Genomic DNA, 19038 nt, shown 5'->3' with positions numbered 1-19038 from the left:
TGAAGCAAATGCAAAATCAGTTTCATCTTCAAGCTTCAGATGATAATAGTAAAATCGTGATAGAAATCTATTTGTCAGGACAGCGGCTACAGATGATAGGTGAGTAGACCCAGACACATAGGGGTGGAATGGAACTTCTACCAGTCTCCTAAAAATTACTTATATCATGATCACTTCCTGATGAAGATAATACTATAGACTTACAGCATCCTTATTTAATCAACATTTTATTGTTCTATATTTGTTTTGAGTTTGTGTGTGTATTCAAGATTGTAAATAACACAAAAATTAACACTTTAAAATTCCAGATTTTTGTTTGAATTTTAGAATATTATCTAAATTCAATTGCCATGGGAGTTCTCATTGTGGGTCAGTGGGATAAGAACCTGACTAGTATCCACGAAGATGCGGGTTGGATCTCTGGCCTCCATCAGTGGATTAAGGATCTGGTGTGGCACAAGCTGTAGTGTAGGTTGCCAGCGGAGCTTGGATCTGGTGCTGCTGTGGCTGTGGCGTATGAATCACAGCAGCTGCATCTCTGATTCAACCCCTAGCCTGGGATTTCTATATGCTGCAGGTGTGGCCCTAAAAAGACAAAAAAGGAAAAAAAATTCAATTTCCAGATTCAGAATTAATGATAAATCTGTTGCAATAGAAATATACAAGAGGGTTGTTTTCATGCATATAACTTAGAATTTGGTGGTATTTCTTTAAAAGAGTCAATCATGGATGTAAAATTGTATTTTATTGTTTTCATTTTTTTCTTTCTTGCAGTTTTACTGAGATATAATTGACCTACCACACTGTATAAATTTAAAGTATACAGTGTAACAATTTGACTTCATACATCGGTAAAATGATTATCACAACAAATTTAGTGAACATCCATCATCTCATACAGATACAAAATAAAAGATATAGAAACCAAATATTTTTTCCTTGTGATGAGAACTCTTAGGATTTACTCTCTAAATAAGTTTCACATATAACATACAGTGGTGCTAATGCTATTAATATCATGTTGGACATTACATCCTTGGTTATTTATCTTATAACTAGAAGTTTGTACATTTTGGCCTTCAGTCAATCCCTCTCCCCTCGCCCCTACCTCTGGTAACCACAAATATGGTTTCTTTTTCTATGAGTTTGCTGGTTGTTGGTATAATGGATTTAAAATGCTAGGTTAGGTCCAGGTACACATCACAGTGATTTTATATTTCTATACATTTCAAATGATCCCTATTGGAGAGTTGATTTATTTATTTCTAATGATTAGTGACGTTGAGCATCTTTTCATGTCCCTGTTGGCCATCTGTATGCCTCCTTTGGAAAAATGTCTCTTCAGGTCCTCAGCCCACTTTTAAATTGGATTGTTTGTTCCTTTGATATTGAGTTGTATGCATTTTTTATATATTTTGGATATTAACCCCTTATTGAATATATCATTTGCAAATACCTTCTCAATTTAGATGATGGGCTTTTTGTTTTGTTGACAGTTTCCTTCTCTGTGCAAAAGCTTTTTAGTGTGATGTAGTCCCATTTGTTTATTTTTGGTTTTGCTTCTCTTGCCTGAGGAGACACATCTGAAAAAATATTGCAAAGAATGATGTTGCAGACAATACTGCCTATGTTTTCTCCTAGGTTTCATGGTTTCAGGTCTTACCTTTAAGTCTTTAATCCATTTTATTTTTGTATATAACATTAGACAATGTTCTAATTTCATTCTTTTCCATGTAGCTGTCCAGTTTTCCTGGAACCACTTGTGGAAGAGGCTTTTTCCTCATTGTATATTCTTGCCTTCTTTGTTGTAGATTAATTGACATGTAAGTGTGGTCTCATTTCTGGGCTCTCTATTCTGTTCCATTGATCCATGTTCTGTTTTTAGACCAATACCATATTGTTTTGATTACTGTAGGTTTGTAGTGTAGTTTGAAATATGGGCATGTGATGCCTCCAGCTTTGTTGCTCTTTCTCAAAGATTGTTTTAGCTATTCTGGGTCTTTTCTACACACATTTTAGAATTATTTGTTCTAATTTTGTGAAAAATGCCATTGGTATTTTGATAGGAATCACACCAAATCTGTAGACTGCCTTGGATAGTGGTCTTTTTAAATATTAATTCTTCCAATCCATGAGCACTATGTATTTTTCCATTTGTGTTTGTATTGTCTTCAGTTTCTTTCATCAATGGCTTATAGTTTTCTAAGTATAGGATTTTTACCTCCTGAGAATTATTCATAGGTATTTTATTCTTCTTGGTGAAATTGTAAATTAGATTGTTTTCTTAAGTTCTTTTTCTGATAGTTTGTTGTTAATATATAGAAATGAAACAGATTTATTAGTTTTGTATCTTGCCACTTAATCAAATTCACTGATGAGCTCTAGTAGTTCATTTTTGGTAGTGTCTTTAAGATATTTTTATATATGGCATCATGTCATCTGCAAACAGTGATAGCTTTATTTCTCCATTTCCAATTTGTATTCCCTTTATTTTTGTTCTTGTCTGATTGCTGTGGCTAGAGCTTCTGATACTATGATAAATAAAGTTTTGAGAGTGTGCCTCTTTGTCTTCTTCCTGATCTTAGAGGAAATGCTTTCAGCTTTTTATCATTGAGTGCGATGGTACCTGCAGGCTTATCAAATATAGCCTTTATTATGTTGAGGTATGTTCTCTATATGCCCACTTTATTGAGAGTTTTAATCACAAATGGATGTGGAATTTTGTCAAAATCTTTTTCTGCATCTGTTGAGATGATTGCATGATTTTTATTCTTCAACTTGTTGAAGTGGCATATTATATTGATTAATTTATAAATATTAAACCATCCTTCCATCACTGGCATATTGCATGATTTTATTCTTCAACTTGTTAAAGTGGCATATTATATTGATTAATTTATAAATATTAAACCATCCTTCCATCACTGGCATATTTATATTTCGTTATTTGTGAAAGTACACATTTCCAAAATATTTTTCCTTTGAAATCTCTGTTTTATGGATTTTCTTTTTTTTAAATGCCCATTTATCTTTAAATTCTTAGTATTTTCTTATTGATCACATTATATTTTGAAAGTCACTAACTCAGATAATTTAGTAATTCATGTCCCCAAGAAAAGAAAGGTACAAATTTTGATTGGGTTTTATTAATTATGTAGCTTGTGCTTTCTTTTGAAGAGAATGGCATGATTCTTCATAATTCATCTCTTCTGTAGGTCACTTTGTAGTTTTATTCATCTGGGTTCTGAATACTTTTATTCAGGTGATTTCTAAATAATTTGTGTTTAGTGGCTCTTATGCACAGGGCCATTTCTGTTCACAAATTCATCTCAGCGTTTGTTTATATAAATAGCATGTGGTCAAGTCAGAGATTTTTCTTGCTAGTTTTAATCATTTTCAAATCAACTTTTTAAAATTTTCCATCGTATTTACAAAAAGTGTGATAGTCTTTTATCATTCTACCATATATATATATGACATATATTTTGTATTATTTGTATTATTATTTGTTAGAATTTTAGAATAAAACTCGTTTATAATGATGACTGGTACATTACAAGTTTTATTTGCAAGAAATTGTTTTCATCATCTCATTGATACTCCTTTTACCCTAAATTTTCTAAGATCTTTTTATTGAGATAGAAGATTGAATGTTATGTTGTTAAATTCTTTTTCAGAATTTATTGGGACTGTTATGTATATATTTTTTCTGATTGACAGTGGAAGTCTTTCAGTGATAAATTCTTTAAGTTTGGAAGGAACATAACTAAAGAACCTGAGGTGTAGAGAGGTAACATCACTGACTCAAAGTAGTAAGGTAGAGACTAGAACTCAACTCCTACACTCAGAGGTGTGGTCCCTTATGACATACAGAAGGAGGCAAACTTACTTAAAATTATTAAATTATGAGTTAGTAATGGTCTATGTCCAGATTTTACCTTCTCAGTCTTACCTTCCTCATCTAGCCTATCAAAAACCTCAACAGAAGTCACATCCGAGATCTCATTGTTGCCCCTGAGTTCATCCTGTTGGGATGAATATCTTTCCCAGGGTCTCTAACTGGTTAGTATCAGGCAACATCTAGAACAATCACGGCAACACTGGATCCTTAACCCACCGAGTGAGACCAGGGATCGAACCCGCAACCTCGTGGTTCCTAGTGGGATTTGTTTCTGCTGCGCCACAACGGGAACTCCCACAACAGAGTTTTCTTATTATTTTTTCATTAATTATTTTGTTTATGAAGCTTAATAGTGAAGGATTATGAATGTCAAAGGTTTAAATAAAAATATATTTAACACACGATTGAGGGCATATTGAACATTAATTTTTTTGTGAATTGAAAAAATAGACTGCTCTGTGATCATTTTATTAAAAACCAGAACACTTTTTGTGCATCCATAATGCTAGCCCCCATAGGAACAGAGCGTGACAACCGTTGGTCTCATTCTTGTACATTTTCCTCTACCACTGGCTGCCTGTCTTCTTCCTTGAGCCTTAATTAATTTCTTTATCTAACAGGGATCTCTTCCTCTATGTCTAGAATGATCAATGGCTTTTATCTCTGGCTGTACATCATAATCAACTGGGTATATTTTAAAAATATTAAAACTATTTAAAAAATTAACTCTATTCTCAGAAATTCAGAATCATTTGCTGTACTGTAGAGCCCTGGCATCATTTTTAAAGGTCACCCACTGAGAACCACTGGTGTAGAGCCTTGAATTAGCCGTCAGTCATGTCCCCTCTTCAGTTTCTTTTGGGCTGAGGATCCGCATCACCACCTTATTTCTCAGATGCTTCTGCTTCTCTCTCCGATTGACTGTAGACTCTGAGTCCAGGGTCTGAGGTTTGTTTGTCAGTATTTTGCATGAGACTAGGACCATGTCAGTCACAGTTTAAAGGCCCAGATGTGGGTGAGGTTGTTTGTTTTGATAACTCTTCCCTGTAGCCCAGGAGTTCATCCCAGTTTCCCTGAGAGTCTCCTGTGAGTTTTGAATTCCTTGAGATTGGGACACTGTAGTTGTGGAGAGAGATGGGATGACAGGAGGGCATTCCTGGAGAGATACGTGCCGGGAAACGCTTTTCCCATCCCTATCCCAACTCATGCATTCTGAGTTGGTAGCTGAAGTTACCACTAAGGCAGTTAGTTCCTGGTCCTTGAAGGGAGTGAATGCAAGCTTAAAATTTAGTCATCTTCCTCGTCCTTGTTATCAAATTCATCATCAACACCATCAGCAATGTCGTCATCATTAGGTATCTATTTTCCATGGTAGATCTTTCTAGAAGTGCTTTGTGAGACGGTACCTAAACAACCATATGCAAAGTGTTGTGTATCGCAGGGAACTTTCCATGAGTGGAAATAATCAACACTAAATTTTCTTTTCTTTTTTTTTGTCTTTTTTTGTTGTTGTTGTTATTGTTGTTGTTGTTGCTATTTCTTGGGCCGCTCCCGAGGCATATGGAGGTTCCCAGGCTAGGGGTCGAATCGGAGCTGTAGCCACCGGCCTATGCCAGAGCCACAGCAACGCGGGATCCGAGCCGCATCTGCAACCTACACCACAGCTCACGGCAACGCCGGATCGTTAACCCACTGAGCAAGGGCAGGGACCGAACCCGCAACCTCATGGTTCCTAGTCGGATTCATTAACCACTGCGCCACGACGGGAACTCCAACACTAAATTTTCTTATCCTAGCTGTCTATGATCTGGGGTAGAAGGAAAGGTTTTGCTTCTATGGGGTTTCTTGCTTTGGTTTTCTTAGGGGAGGTTGTTTTGTTTTTTAATTACAGAAAGAGCTCCTCACGTACACTTTTGTACATGTACACTCCTTGTGTACATTTTTAAAAATTTTCTGGTATGTTAAGAAAACTCACTTGTTTTCCTATTGGTTACTGCAGTGTGTGTACTTGTGTGTGTTGTGTGTGTGTGTATGTGTGCATATGCATATATAAAGAGAGAAACAAATTGAAGGAGAAAGAGGGAGAAGGAGAGAGAGAGATGGTATAGGAGGAAAGGAGAGGAGGGAGAGAGACTTTCTAAGAAATGTTACAAGTTAATAGAAGTGTAGACAGGGCCTTTCTTTGTGTATTCCATGAAACTAGACAGAGTCAAAACACAATTATCAACAAGGTCAGCGCTCCTACACAGAAAACCATTTTATATCCCCACCTCCTCAGACCAACCCAAGAACAAGTACAAACATGCTAGCCTTTGAGATCCGATCTTAGGGCTTCCTAGAGTAGCAGATCTCTAAAAAATTTTGGACACCGGAGTTCCCGTGGTGGCTCAGTGGTTAACGAATCTGACTAGGAACCATGAGGTTGCGGGTTCGATCCCTGGCCTTGCTCAGTGGGTTAAGGGTCTGGCGTTGCCGTGAGCTGTGGTGTAGGTTGCAGACGTGGCTTGGATCCTGCGTTGCTGTGGGTCTGGTGTAGGCCGGCGCCTACAGGTCTGATTTGACCCCTAGCCTGGGAACCTCCATATGCCGTGGGAGCGGCCCTAGATAAGGCAAAAAGGCAAAAAAAAAAAGATTTTGGACACCAACGGAGGGAGTCCATTCCCACACACAGACTCCTGATTAAAAGTAAAGTAAGGGCGATGTTTACTGAAATTTGGAATGTAATATGTTGGTAAAGTTTAACAACAGGATTTTTGGGAAAAGAAAAGATGTGAATTATTGCAAATTTCAATGGTGTAAAAATTCCCACCAAGCTATCAAATTGTGACATCAAGTACAGAGTTAGGAAGACATGCACACAAAAGGATGTCCAGCTCACCAGGGGACTTGGGATACCAGACAAAACATGACTGGTCTTGTTGGGAAGAAGAACTTCATGGCACCTGGTAGACCTTGCTAAATGCTGCTGGAGCCCAAGCAGAGGGACGTCTAGACCACATGTGGCTAAAGGACTCGTTCTCAGGGGTAGGCAAGAGCAAGTTCAAGACAGAGGATGGAAAGAGGGGCATTCACAACTTTCCAAGAGAAAGAATTTAAGGAGCTGCTGTACTAGACTCCTTTATTAAGAAGCCGAACTTAGGCTATCACCCAGGGAAAGAGTATGTTTTCCAGAACGCCACAGACAGACTTCTCCCCCAGAGCCCTGACTCCAAGCCGAGACTGGGAAGTCCCAGCTCAGTGTGGAAAGAGCAAAGTGGTAGGGAAATGTCAGGAAGAACCTGCATGTACTTTTCTTTGGGCAATAGCCACAAACTGCTCCTTTCAGAAGCCCAGCCCTGGAACCCACATAAAATGTGCCCCTGCACAATCTGCTCGGTCTCCTCCAGGACGTGTCTGTGGCTGTCTGAGACCAGGGTGAATGCTGCCATGGAACCCAGAAGGGGTGCTCAGCCGGATGGAGGCGAGGCTGGAGAGTGACTCTGGGAGCGGGGAGGGGGGAGGTCACAGGGACTGCAGAGATGGGGGGCAAATGGGTGACAAGGACAGGGGGTCAGGACGAAAGTTTGCTTTAAACAAAGTAGGACTCACCACAGAAGGGTTGTCCCTGTGGTCACAGAGATAAATGACCTAGGATGGCTATAGTCCTGCAATGACTGGCCTGTTAGTGCTGAGCCCATTGCTCTAAGAGAAGCTTTCCCTGATGGCGAAATTCCAAATGTATCATATATGCATTTGTATATTTTATATATATTTGTATGTATATATTTGTGTGTATATATACACATATATATATGGTTTTAAATATATATACATCTCTCAACATAGCACGATATGGCAGCTCTTCTGTCAATTTCTGAAAAACATTTGTAGATAGATTCAGCAGGTAGACTCGCAAAGCACTTAACATGTCTTTGAAATGAGACTTGTACGTTCTTGTATTTCAAACAATGCTTGATTTCTTAGTTCAGCAGTCATTTATCAACCACTTAAGAATCAAGAACTGTGTATGACTCTAGAGGTACAAAAGTAAAAGACATACTCATTGTCTCAAATAGATTTCTGTCTCTGCACCATTTCTCTCTCTTTCTTTCACAGTAGAAATCAACCGTGGGGACAGATTTCTCAATAAGGAAAAATATAATGGTTCTGGATATTGAGTTTCTGGATCCGTTCAGATTTACTGAAATCCCATCTAGATGTCCTGTCAGCAGAACCAACAGCAGTGCCAACCCCCTCCCAAGAGCCTCCCTAAATATTCTACCGCCAAGTTCCCAGGCCCCTGCCCACCTCCAGTCTCTTCTTGCTGTGGCTCCAGGTCTGGGCATGGGCGCTGCTGCAGTTCTGGGGGTGGGGGCTGCTGCCTGAGCCACCACAGACGTCGAACATACCATCCCTGCCAACCCCAGAGCTACAACTGCTGTGACAGTGGCGGCAGCCAGCTGTCTGGGGGCTCTGGCTGCAGCCACAGCTCTGGAGGATCTGGCTGCTGCTCTGGGGGCTGCTGCTGACCTTGACTAGACCACAAGGAGCACTGAAGAGCAGCACCAGAAGAATTAAAGGACAGAGGATCTTCGGTAGCCTGATGTTTTACTCCCCTTCTCTCTCGTCTTTCCCTTCTGGGTCCTCATGAATTAAATAAACTGCCCAGGTTTGCTTCTCAAAAGCAATCAATTCTATACCTTGGATTTGCCTTCTTTTGGCCTCACATCAATATCTATATTTCTCAGATTGTTGAAAAATATTCTAAAGCATGTGCTTTGCAACTGCAAATTTACTTTCCTAATTTGGTGATTTTTTTTTCGCATTTCTTCTCTTTTACCTAAGTCCAAATCTTTTTTTTTTTCTAGATAGAAAGACAGACTTAACAACATTTACCCAACCAACTGAAGTGTAATGAATTAATGTTTAATGGATGCGTAGCTTCAAGGAAATCCAACATTCTGCCATACCCATGTGAAGTCAATAAATAAGGGTGGCTAGAATTCCAAGATGAGTTTAATGTAAGAAACATATTGGCAGAGGGTGCGGGAAATAGGGAGATGTTGGTCAGAGTACAAACTTCCAGTTAGAAGAGAAGTAAGTTCTGGGATCTAAGGCCCAGCACGATGGTTACAGACTAGGTCTAAAATGTTCTCGCCACTAAAAAGAAGTGGTAATTATGTGATATAAGACAGATGGTAGCTACCACTAAGATGGAAATTATTTTTCAATATGTAAGTGTATCAAACCCACAGGTCTGACAATTTACACTTAGACAATGCGCCATATCAATTATATCTCAGTGAAGCAGGAAAATATCAGTGATAAAAATAGTCATGTCACTCAAACGGTTTGCAAAGAAGATCCTAGGGGAGCGTCAGGGACAGGGCAGCACTGCCCAAACTCCTGTCTGCTGTCCTGGGGGGCAGGACTGAAGAGCTGTGCTTGCTCATCAAGGCACCAGAAAGAAAACCACACTCCCGATCCCCTCTCAGAGCAAGCTGTGGTGTAATGGATCCTAAATGCTATTCGAAATTCTGGTCTGTACTTTTCAAAATGATGTACTGAGACAGGGAATGTGTGGAAGACAATGGCTGGCATGGCCAGAGGGTGGTGTGATGGGTCACAGCCTTTCTGGGATGCAATTCATCTGAATTAAAAGAGAAATTCCTATTTCTCACCCTGCCCATCTGCCTCCAGTCTTCTTGCTCAGGACTGAATGAAACTGAGGTTACCGTATATGGTCGATGGGAGATAATAGATAGCAATACTAGCCAAACTAACGAATGCTCAGGGAGCACTCGCTCATATGTAAAGCACGTGCTTTATTTCACATTAATATTTGCTTGTTCATTCAAAAGATATTTATTAGTTTCCTGCTATGTTCCAAGAGTAGTTTTACTATCTAAGAATATAGATGTGAACAAAACCGATAAAAATTTTCACCCTTATTGAACTTATGCTAATATGAGAAGACAGATGACGAGCAAAATAAACGAGAAAAAGTACACTATTTGCTCATCCAACAGGTGTGTCTTGAGAGTGCCGAGTGCTCAAGTAAGGTCTGTGGATAGAGCAGTGAGCACAGAGGATGAGGTTCTTACCTGATAGAGTTTACAGTTTAACGGGAGCAAATAGAAAACACATACATATATAAAATACATAATGTGTTCAAGGGTTATAAACTCTACAGAGAAAAATAAAGCTTGGAAGAGAGACAGGGAGTACCAGTAGGCGTGGATTATAATTTTTTTTCATTTTTAATTTTTTTTGGTCTTGCTTTTTTAGGGCTGCACCCATGGCGTATGAGGTTCCCAGGCTAGCAGTCCAATCCGAGCTGTAGCTGCTGGCCTACGCCACAGCCACAGCCACTGCAATGTGGGATCCAAGCCGCTTCTGTGACATACACCACAGCTCACAGCAACGCCGGATCCTTAAACCTACTGAGCAAGGCCAGGGATCGAACCCGTGTCCTCATGGATACTACTTGGGTTCGTTAGCCACTGAGCCATTATGGGAACTCCATGGATTATAATTTTAAACAAGGTCACCAGCAAAGGCTTCCCTGAGGTCATATTTGAACACAGAGTTAAAGGAGGAGAGCAAATTAGCCACCTGCAAAATATTAGAACAATTTGGGTAGAGATAAAAGCAAGAGCAGAGCTCCCCAAAGCGGGGTGCCTGGAGTGTCTAACAAGCTGCAAAGAGACCAGTGTGGCAGGGGGTAGAGGGACAGTGTGGGACATGAAGTCAGGGAAGCAAAGGGGTGGAGTCATGAGGTCCAGTCTGTGAATCCCTTTGAAAACAACTGTAAGAACTTGGACTTTTACCAAGAAGAGAATGAGAAGTTATCAGTATGTTTTCAGCAGAGGAGGGACATGATCTGATGATTGTTAACAGCTCCATTCTGCAGATGAGGAAGCTGTGACAAGAACTGGGGACTCTGATAAGAAAAGGCCCATGTTCATCCAACGGCAGTTGGCACCTTGTGTGAAGGTCTTGGCAGAGCTGGGACAAAAGATAAATGTTATTTGCACTGGAAGGATGCATGGAACGGTTGGGAGGGAGAGGTCCAAGAGGGAAGGAATATGATCCAATGGGTTCTACCTGTAGGGATATTTTAAAGGGTCATGGAAATTGCCTGTATTCCTTGCATCTTGAAATGCGAGGTGAGGCAGTTTCTTTTGAAAATTTCAGGGTGTGGTTTTTAAGACCAAATGCAATTAAATAGCTCTACACAGTGGTAGGTAAGGCTGAGGGACTAGTTATCTTGGGCATGTTATAGAAGACTAAGTGGATTAGGGTAGGACTGGCAGATGTTCAAGGAAAGCAATCCCAGGGTGGGCATTCCAGGAAAAAGAGGGTTACTTGGGCCCCAAAGTTCCCTGGCCTTGCAGCCAAAATGGCTGTAGGGCTGTCATGCCTTGTGTCCTTGGCCAAGACACAGCCCATGGGGCTCTGAGGCAGGTGGGTTGGAGTTTTCTTGTGTTTCGACAACCCCCATGGCAGTCCTCTGCAACCCTCCCTCACATAGGTGAAAACACTTTCTGCTCTGTGGGGGATGCTCCTTCGAGGGCTTGTGTTGGCTCCTCTTGTGCTCGTCTTGGTGGGGCTGGGGGTGGGGAGGGAGACAAGGAGGAGGCCAGGTCAGGATGCTCCCTAGCAAGCCTGTCCAGTGGCCACATGTTTGTAATGGAACATGCCCTGGAGGGGATTCAGAAATTCCTGCCTAGGATCTGCTCCTACCTGGCTGTGTGGCCTTGAGCAAGTTCCTCTTCTTCTGTGTGAGCCTCCGTTACAATATAGGGGCTGAGCTCTATGCCTGTAAAGGTCCTCCCAGCCCTCCATGCCATGGTTCCACAGTATAACCTCCCAGTCATCCCAGAGGAACCCCCGATTGTCACTGGAATAATGGTGCAGGGCATCTCAGAGCTGAGTTGGAAGAGAGACACACGCGGACCTGGGATGGGAGGGAGGGGTCCCTGCATTGTCTTCTCGGGCACGGAAGTGAGATTTCTCATTGGACATCAAGGTTTCAGTGTCCTCTGCTTCCCGGGTGTGTGGTGGCTTCTCACTTCCTCTTTTCTGCGGAAAAGGAAGGACTCAGATTTTAACCTCTAGTCCCTGATCCGAGACAGCTCCTAGGATGAGGGGACACCCAGCCCTGCCCTCTGGGAACAACACGCCAACATGGGGGTCAGGGCTTGAGGGCAGCACAGAGTTGAAATCTTGGCTTAGTTCACATGTTCAGGGACATAACTTCAAACATGTAGTTGATGGCAGGGTTCATGGATGCTGTTGCTGTGAGGGACCTTTGAGGTGACCTAGCACGCAGTTCCTGCCTATCCAGATGGTAAGTCTGGAAGTGAGCTACCTAGAGGGAATGCAGAGAGCTCTAAAGACCAGATCTTCCTAAGAAGAGCAGCCCATGGGCCAGATGACACAGGTAATAAATAACCCATCTAATGGCAGGAACCAGACCCCATGACCTGCTTTTGTCCCCTCCACCTCAGCGATGCCCTGATTCTGAATCTGTGAGCCTGTTATTCTGTGAATTCACAATTCTCTCCACCTATGACCCTGTAAGTCTTCTGGACTATTACTGCACAAGCCCACACCCTCTGATCCTATGGGTTTGTATCTAAGAAGATAAAAGGGGCCTTTGGGTATAGCCCTGTGACTCATCCTGGCACTTGTATCAGTTGTCTGACAACTCCATGCCTTGCCTTCCCTGCCCAGCAATTGGGTGGGGCCCAAGCCACCCACCTGTTGTGGTGGCACCTGGAAGCCGCGTCTCTCACCAGGGATGTTGGTGCTACCTGAAGATGTCAAACCCATTAGTGAGAGCCTGACCCCACGGAGCAGGAAGTGAGCCAATCAGAGCTCACAGGTGGCATGAGATGCACAGACTGGCCAGTGGCAGGATGGGCCCTCACCACACAGAGAAAGGAGGTGGTCTGGGCTGTACTGTCAATGTAAAGCATCCTCCATTCATTCATTCACTCACTCACTCATTCATTCATTCATTCATTCGTCTAGTCAGTGTTCCCCAGTCCTGTGCTACAGGCAGGTGATACACAGGAAACCTGTCCACAGTTATTAACACCTGGTAATGAGAGTCTAGTGGGAATAACTCCTTGGACAACTAAGATGTGGGTACATTTCTTCTGTAGAACAAGCCCCTAGAATCACAGGATGATATTGCCAGAGGGGACCTCATCTAGCTCTTTACTTCAGAGAGGAAGAAGCATGGTCCAGAGAGGGGGCGCCAAGTGGAGTCACACTGAAGGGCAGTGGCAGGATCAGAACCAGGGCTGAGGTCTTCCTGTGCTTTGAACTGTCTCTAAAGTGCCCTAAAACAGTTAGTCTTCCAGGGCATTTTTTCCCCTATAGTGTGGGGCTGTCCCATCCTGCATACAAGACAGCTGGCTTCTTAATGACTGTATCTGTCAGGTGGCTGAAAGGAGTGGTTCCTTGCTGGAGTCCTGCTCCAGCTGGACCAGGGTTTCCCGAAGGATGGGTGGCGTCGGCGAAGGAATGGACACAGCCTGGTGGTTATGCAGGACTGCTCATTTATTATTTGCATAGGCTTAGCTTATATACAATTTTTGTCTCCTATATTATGCATCATGCATCCTTTGACATTTTCAACTATCCAATCCATCGAATATTTCCCCGTGATTTTACGTATTAGGGGGACATACACAATGTTCCTTTTTCTTGTTCTTTCCTCTTGACTACTTAAAATCAGATGTATTCATGACTATGACCTAGTTCTCATGGAGCAGAAAAGTGCAAACTTATCAACTACCTTACTATAGAATCTCTTTGTTAAGTCTTAACTACTTTCCATGAGCAAAGGTAAGCTATATTTATCAAAGGGTATTTTGATTCTTATAGAACTAGAAACCATAGCATTGACACTCCTTAGGGTTGGGCCAATAGGCTTGACATATCAGCTCACAATGGGTTGGCCTTCTGCAGCAGCCCCATAGTTCCTTAACTTGTTTCCAGTTACTAGGTACCAACCGGACCCCCTTTCCTCGTGTCAATGCCCAGTAACAATTTGTAATTATCCACCATTCCCTGGCAAGAAAAATGAGATTCTCTTTGTAAACTGAATGGCCTATGCTCTGGCCTATTATCAAACTTCCATGAATCATACAAATTCTATTCCAGGTCTGTAAGCATTCTATTGGGGACTTTTTTAGAAAAACAGGGGTGGGGGGAAATTCAGAAATGGATGATGATCATAGAACAAGGGGAACAGCAGGAACCTGTAGGGAAGTACTGAGCCCCGACGCTTACCGTCCCTGGGGTCTTTTTTCAGGGAAGTTTTATTTGACAGCAACTCCCCCAACTCCTGCAGTTTCTATTAACAGCAGAAGCAGGCAGAGAAGAAGCAGCAGGACCGTCGCTTTCCCAGACATGCTGTGCAGTCTGGGGTCCTTAGTCTCCTGGACTTTGTCAGCAGGCAGACCTTCACAAACGGCTCCCGGCAGTTCCTAAAACATCGTGAATTTTAACTAGAATGTTGTGGTGAGAAAAAAAAAAAAAAGGAATAAATACCTGGATTCAAGTCCTAGATCCATGGCTTTCGCTTTGTGGGCTTGAGACACGCTGTAGGGACTAAATGTGATGAGTTATCCCCTGTGAAGTGTTTGGTCCCAAGAAAAGATTGTCTCTTTCCTCTTCCCTTCACAGGACCTCAGGCCTGGGTGTTAACTTAGGTTGGATGTGTAGGAGAGTAGGGGATGGATTGTCCTGAAACCACATCCTTCTCCATGGCCGGAGGAAGTTATGGAGTGTTAGGAACCTACCAGATACAGGAAAGGAGGCAGCAGGAAACCTTCCAAGCCTGGGGTAGACTTTCTCCTTCCTGCTTCCTCTGGATCATTCAGGGCAGACCTTACAGGACCCGGCTTGAGTGGGGAAGTGTCTGTGAACTAGCGGTGGTTCGCATTTCCTTTGCTAACTTCGGGAGCCTTAAGGCATATGGATCCTGGAGAAATTGAGGGGCCCTTATGGACAAATGCAGGAGCATCTTTTACCCGAGATGCCACAGGGCCCATGGTGGGGCCTGGACTGGCGAATGGGAGGGAGTTGCTGTTTGGAACCAGTATTAGACTCAGGATCAAGATAACTTTCCACATTGGGCAACCCCACGTGGCCTGGTGGGAAGAGCGTGGGCTCTGAAACTAGACATGCTTGGGTTCAAAAACAATACCCCACTGACGACCAGAGGCTTGACTGTGGTGACAGAGGCCTCTGCATCTTGGCTTTCTCTTCTTTCAAAACAGGGCTAAGGTATCCTACCTCACAGGCTTGCTGTAAAGTGCAAATAAAATGATACAGGTCAAGAAGCGAGGACAGTATACAGTGCACTGAGTACCTTAAACACATAATCCTCAGGCATGTATTCTCATCTCTCTTCCTCTGCCTACCACACGGGGGAAAGGAAAGGAGGAGGCAGAGATTCAGGGACTCTACTGTGTCCAGAAATATAAGGCAACCTGTTGTAGTGATAAAGTCCGTGGCTTATGAAAGCAAACTGCCTGCATTTGAACCCTAGATTCTCTATTTCCTTGCCTTACAACAATGAGTAACTTCCTTAGTCTTTCAGGGCCCCAATTATGGGGTTGTCTTTAAATGTACATGCCTCATGAACTGTTGGGCACATAAAAAGCATTCAATTAAATGTTGGATCTGCTATTATTTTTATGCCACAGTTTTGTTGTTGTTGTTTTGTTTGTTTTTGTTTTTGTTTTTGCTTTTTGGGGCCACACTCACGGCATATGGAGGTTTCCAGGCTAAGGGTTGAATCGGAGCTACAGCTGCTGGCCTACACCACAGCCCCAGCAATGCAGGATCTGAGCCGAGTCTGTGCCCTACACCACAGCTCATGGCAATGCTAGATCCTTAACCCACTGAGCAAGGCTGCAACCTCATGGTTCCTAGTCAAATTCGTTTCTGCCGCACCACAATGGGAACTCCGTTTTTATGCCACAGCTTTCATTTGGCTGGAAGCCCCCCAGCGCTGGATCCTTGGGGATGTAGACCTGGTAGTGAGGTCCAGGGAGGTGAAGGTGAGGGAGGTCAGAGGGCATGAGAAGGACAGGCGAGATGGCCTAGATGTCAAGCCTGGGATCTGGGGTCATCCAGTCCATCTAGTTTTCCAAATAAAATTAGAATAACCTGCAGGTCCATGGGACCAGCCATTTCCTGGGGGCCTTGCTGCCACATTGAAGCAGAGACCACTGGGCCTAAATATTTTCCCCCAGCTGCCTAGACCAGCAGGAGGCACCATGGACACCCCCAGAAAGAACACACCCCTCAAGCTGGGAAGATGTGGTGTCGATTTTGGTAAAATGCGTGAAAAATTGCGAAGCTAAGCCCATGTTGGACAAGTCCTTGTAGACTCATGACCTAGAAATAACTTCACAGGGACAGCTTTGTGGCATCTCCTCTCTCATAACTTCTAGGAGGAGAGGACTGACTCGGTTCATGAAGAAGGAGACAGGAATCGTGTTTATCTCGTGTTCGGGAAAGTTCAGTGTCAGGCAGAGACATGCCCCGCCGCTGACTGAAGAGCCAAGCAGACTGGGGAGGAATCTCGCCAATGTGACGCCAGCCCTGGTCCTCGTGATCTCGTGCTTCTCTCGGATGCCATCAAATTGCCTCACTGCTGCCCTATAAAAAGGTGTCCCCAACTGCCTGGTCCTCAGATCACTGGCTCCTTCCAGCCCTGCTCCTATCAGCAAAGAGGGTAAGTCTGGGGTGTCGACACTGTAAGAGAGAGAAGCTTGGTGACACTGGCCGGGAGAACTGTGGGGGGAGGCGGGGGACTAGACGCCCAGGGCAGCGATGAAGGATGGCGGTGGCAGGAAGGAGGCACGGATCCCGGAGCAGGAGAGGAGAGCTGTTAGTCTCGTGTGAGACGGTTTTCCAGAGAACTGGGTCACTGCCTTCTCGCTCTATCGCTCTCTCTGCCCGCAGTTTGCAGTCCTCTCTAGAGTCCATTAATGAGGGCGAAGGGGTGGTCCAGCTGATCCAACGAGCAAAAGGTAGAAACTTACTCAGCTACATCGTGGCTCTGTCAGCTTGAGACTCGGGTTGGCTCAGGGTCTGATGACATGAATTTGCCATTCCTGGGTCCTGGCTGGCCAGGCAGGAGGAAGAAGGGAAGTCACTCCTGGGGGAGTTGGTGGCCAGGGGGTATCAGTTGGAAAACAATTTCCCAAAGCGAATTCCCAACGCAGCCACTGGAATGAGGAAGACGAGAGGAGGCTTGGGGAGTTGGGTAGAAACACAGATATATCTCTTTCAAGCTCTTCATTTTCCATTTTGGAAGCGGAGGTGTACAGGTGAGTGGTGACTTGTGCAAAGGCATGCAGCCAGGTAAAGACATGAGAGCTGAGCCTAGGGTCCCTGGGTCAGAGTCCTCCCAAATGCCAGCTCTGGATGCCTGTGACCTTCTCAAATAGGCTACCGCTTAACGGATCACTCCATCCAAAGTGGGTGCTGCAAGGTTACCTTGGAAACGTTCCTAGTTCTGATGAGCCCTTACTTTTCAGACTTCGCAAAGCCCCGGAAAGATGTGTGACCAGCAGAAGCAGACCCAGTTCCCTTCATCTTGCGTGAAAGGTTCAGGATTGGGGGCTGGGCAGAGCATCAAAGGTACATCTGTAAAATGCCCACCTCCGTGCCCAACTCAAACCTACGTGAAATGCCAAGTTCCGTGCCAGACTCAGACCTACGTGAAATGCCCAACCCCCTGCCAGACCTTTGTGAAGTGCCCACCTCCATGCCAGACGACCTACGTGAAGTGCCCACCTCCATGCCAGACGACCTACGTGAAGTGCCCACCTCCCTGCCAGACGACCTACGTGAAGTGCCCACCTCCATGCCAGACGACCTACGTGAAATGCCCACCTCCCTGCCAGACGTATGTGAAGTGCCCACCTCCGTGCCAGACGACCTACGTGAAATGCCCAGCCCCCTGCCAGACCCAGACATGCTATGTCCAGTCCCCTTCTCCTTGCCAGACCTACTATGTTCAGGCTCCTGCCAGTGGCTCAGCTGCCTCGTGCAGTGTCCCTAACCCATGCTCTGCTCCCTGTTCCACCAGCTACTGCTGCCTGGCTCCCCGGACCTTCGGGGTGAGTCCCCTGAGACGCTGGGTGCAACGGCCCCAGGACTGCAACTCAGGATCATCTGGCTGCTGTGACAATTCCGGGGGCTGCGGTTCTGACTGCTGCGGCTGCGGCTGTGGGTGCTGTGGCTCTGGGTGCTGCTGTTTGGGAATTATCCCCATGAGGTCCCGAGGTCCCGCATGCTGTGATAAGGAGGACGACTGCTGTTGTTAAGTCCAGAAGAGCAGTCCTGCTCCAGAGCTCACCACCCCGCTCGACCTTCGGGACTCTCACCAGCCCCTGCACCCACAGTCATGTCTAATCTCATTGCTTCCCCTCCCTGCTTCTTTATCAAGGCAGCCTGCCAGAGTGAGTGCGACTCCCAGACTTTGGCAAGAATAAAGCTCTGAATGTAGTTCACAGTGACTTCCTGTTTATTTGGTTCATGTCTCTGCTTTTCTACCAGAAACTCGTCTACCTCTCCCCTTACTCTTGTGTGTCAACAAAGGTCTGCATGGGCATGAACAGGCAGACCAAGCCGGGAGAGCCCAGCCTGGGATCCCTGTGCATCCCAGAACTCTGTGAATAGACTTCTCTGTGCATGTTATCGGGATCGGAGGCTGGAGGTTTAGGGATTGAAGGAGGCCACTTTTCTACCTTCTGAGAGGGTTTGGCTATGATGAGGCCCTGTATGGAGACTCGGGGTTCATCTTCCAGGTGGTGAAGGGCCTGCGGAATCAGATCCTCTCAGCAGCATCATGGTGATGTTCAGCTGCTGTGTATGTGACTTGAACCCGTGGATTACATTTCTCATCTGATAAGCTTGCCCTCCTGAGGCCTTAGAGTGAGGACCTGAGGGCAGAGGCTAGGTCTGCCCCCAAGCACATAGACATTCCTAACGTGGGTGCTGGGTAGACAGCCCAGGTAGTGAGTGAGAGGTTTCAGAGAGGAAGACCAGCCTCGGGGCCAAGGGTCTGGGGCCCATGGCCGGGCACTCTCTCTCATTAGCACTTTCTTCTCCATTGC

The 19038-nt window shown here is 44.5% G+C and overlaps 1 protein-coding gene across 1 annotated transcript; it reads left to right on the top strand.

Moving 5' to 3' along the window:
- Positions 1-16621: 16621 nt before the first annotated feature.
- On the top strand, positions 16622-18425 carry C6H1orf68 (chromosome 6 C1orf68 homolog). The gene is made up of 2 exons (XM_047783058.1): positions 16622-16646; positions 17455-18425. Exon 2 carries the CDS (start codon positions 17476-17478, stop codon positions 18244-18246), a length of 771 nt encoding a protein of 256 aa, XP_047639014.1. The 5' UTR covers positions 16622-16646; positions 17455-17475; the 3' UTR covers positions 18247-18425.
- Positions 18426-19038: the final 613 nt, after the last annotated feature.

This window comes from Phacochoerus africanus, chromosome 6 (genome assembly GCF_016906955.1).
Source record: "Phacochoerus africanus isolate WHEZ1 chromosome 6, ROS_Pafr_v1, whole genome shotgun sequence".
In the NCBI taxonomy this organism is placed as follows: Eukaryota; Metazoa; Chordata; class Mammalia; order Artiodactyla; family Suidae; genus Phacochoerus; species Phacochoerus africanus.
The sequence above is the reverse complement of the archived record's forward strand: the minus strand, read 5'-3'. Positions and strand labels throughout refer to the sequence as shown.

What these genes read in the sequence shown, in the direction of transcription:
- C6H1orf68 (XM_047783058.1), top strand. Translation starts at nt 17,476, where the DNA reads ATGTGTGACCAGCAGAAGCAGACCCAGTTCCCTTCATCTTGCGTGAAA.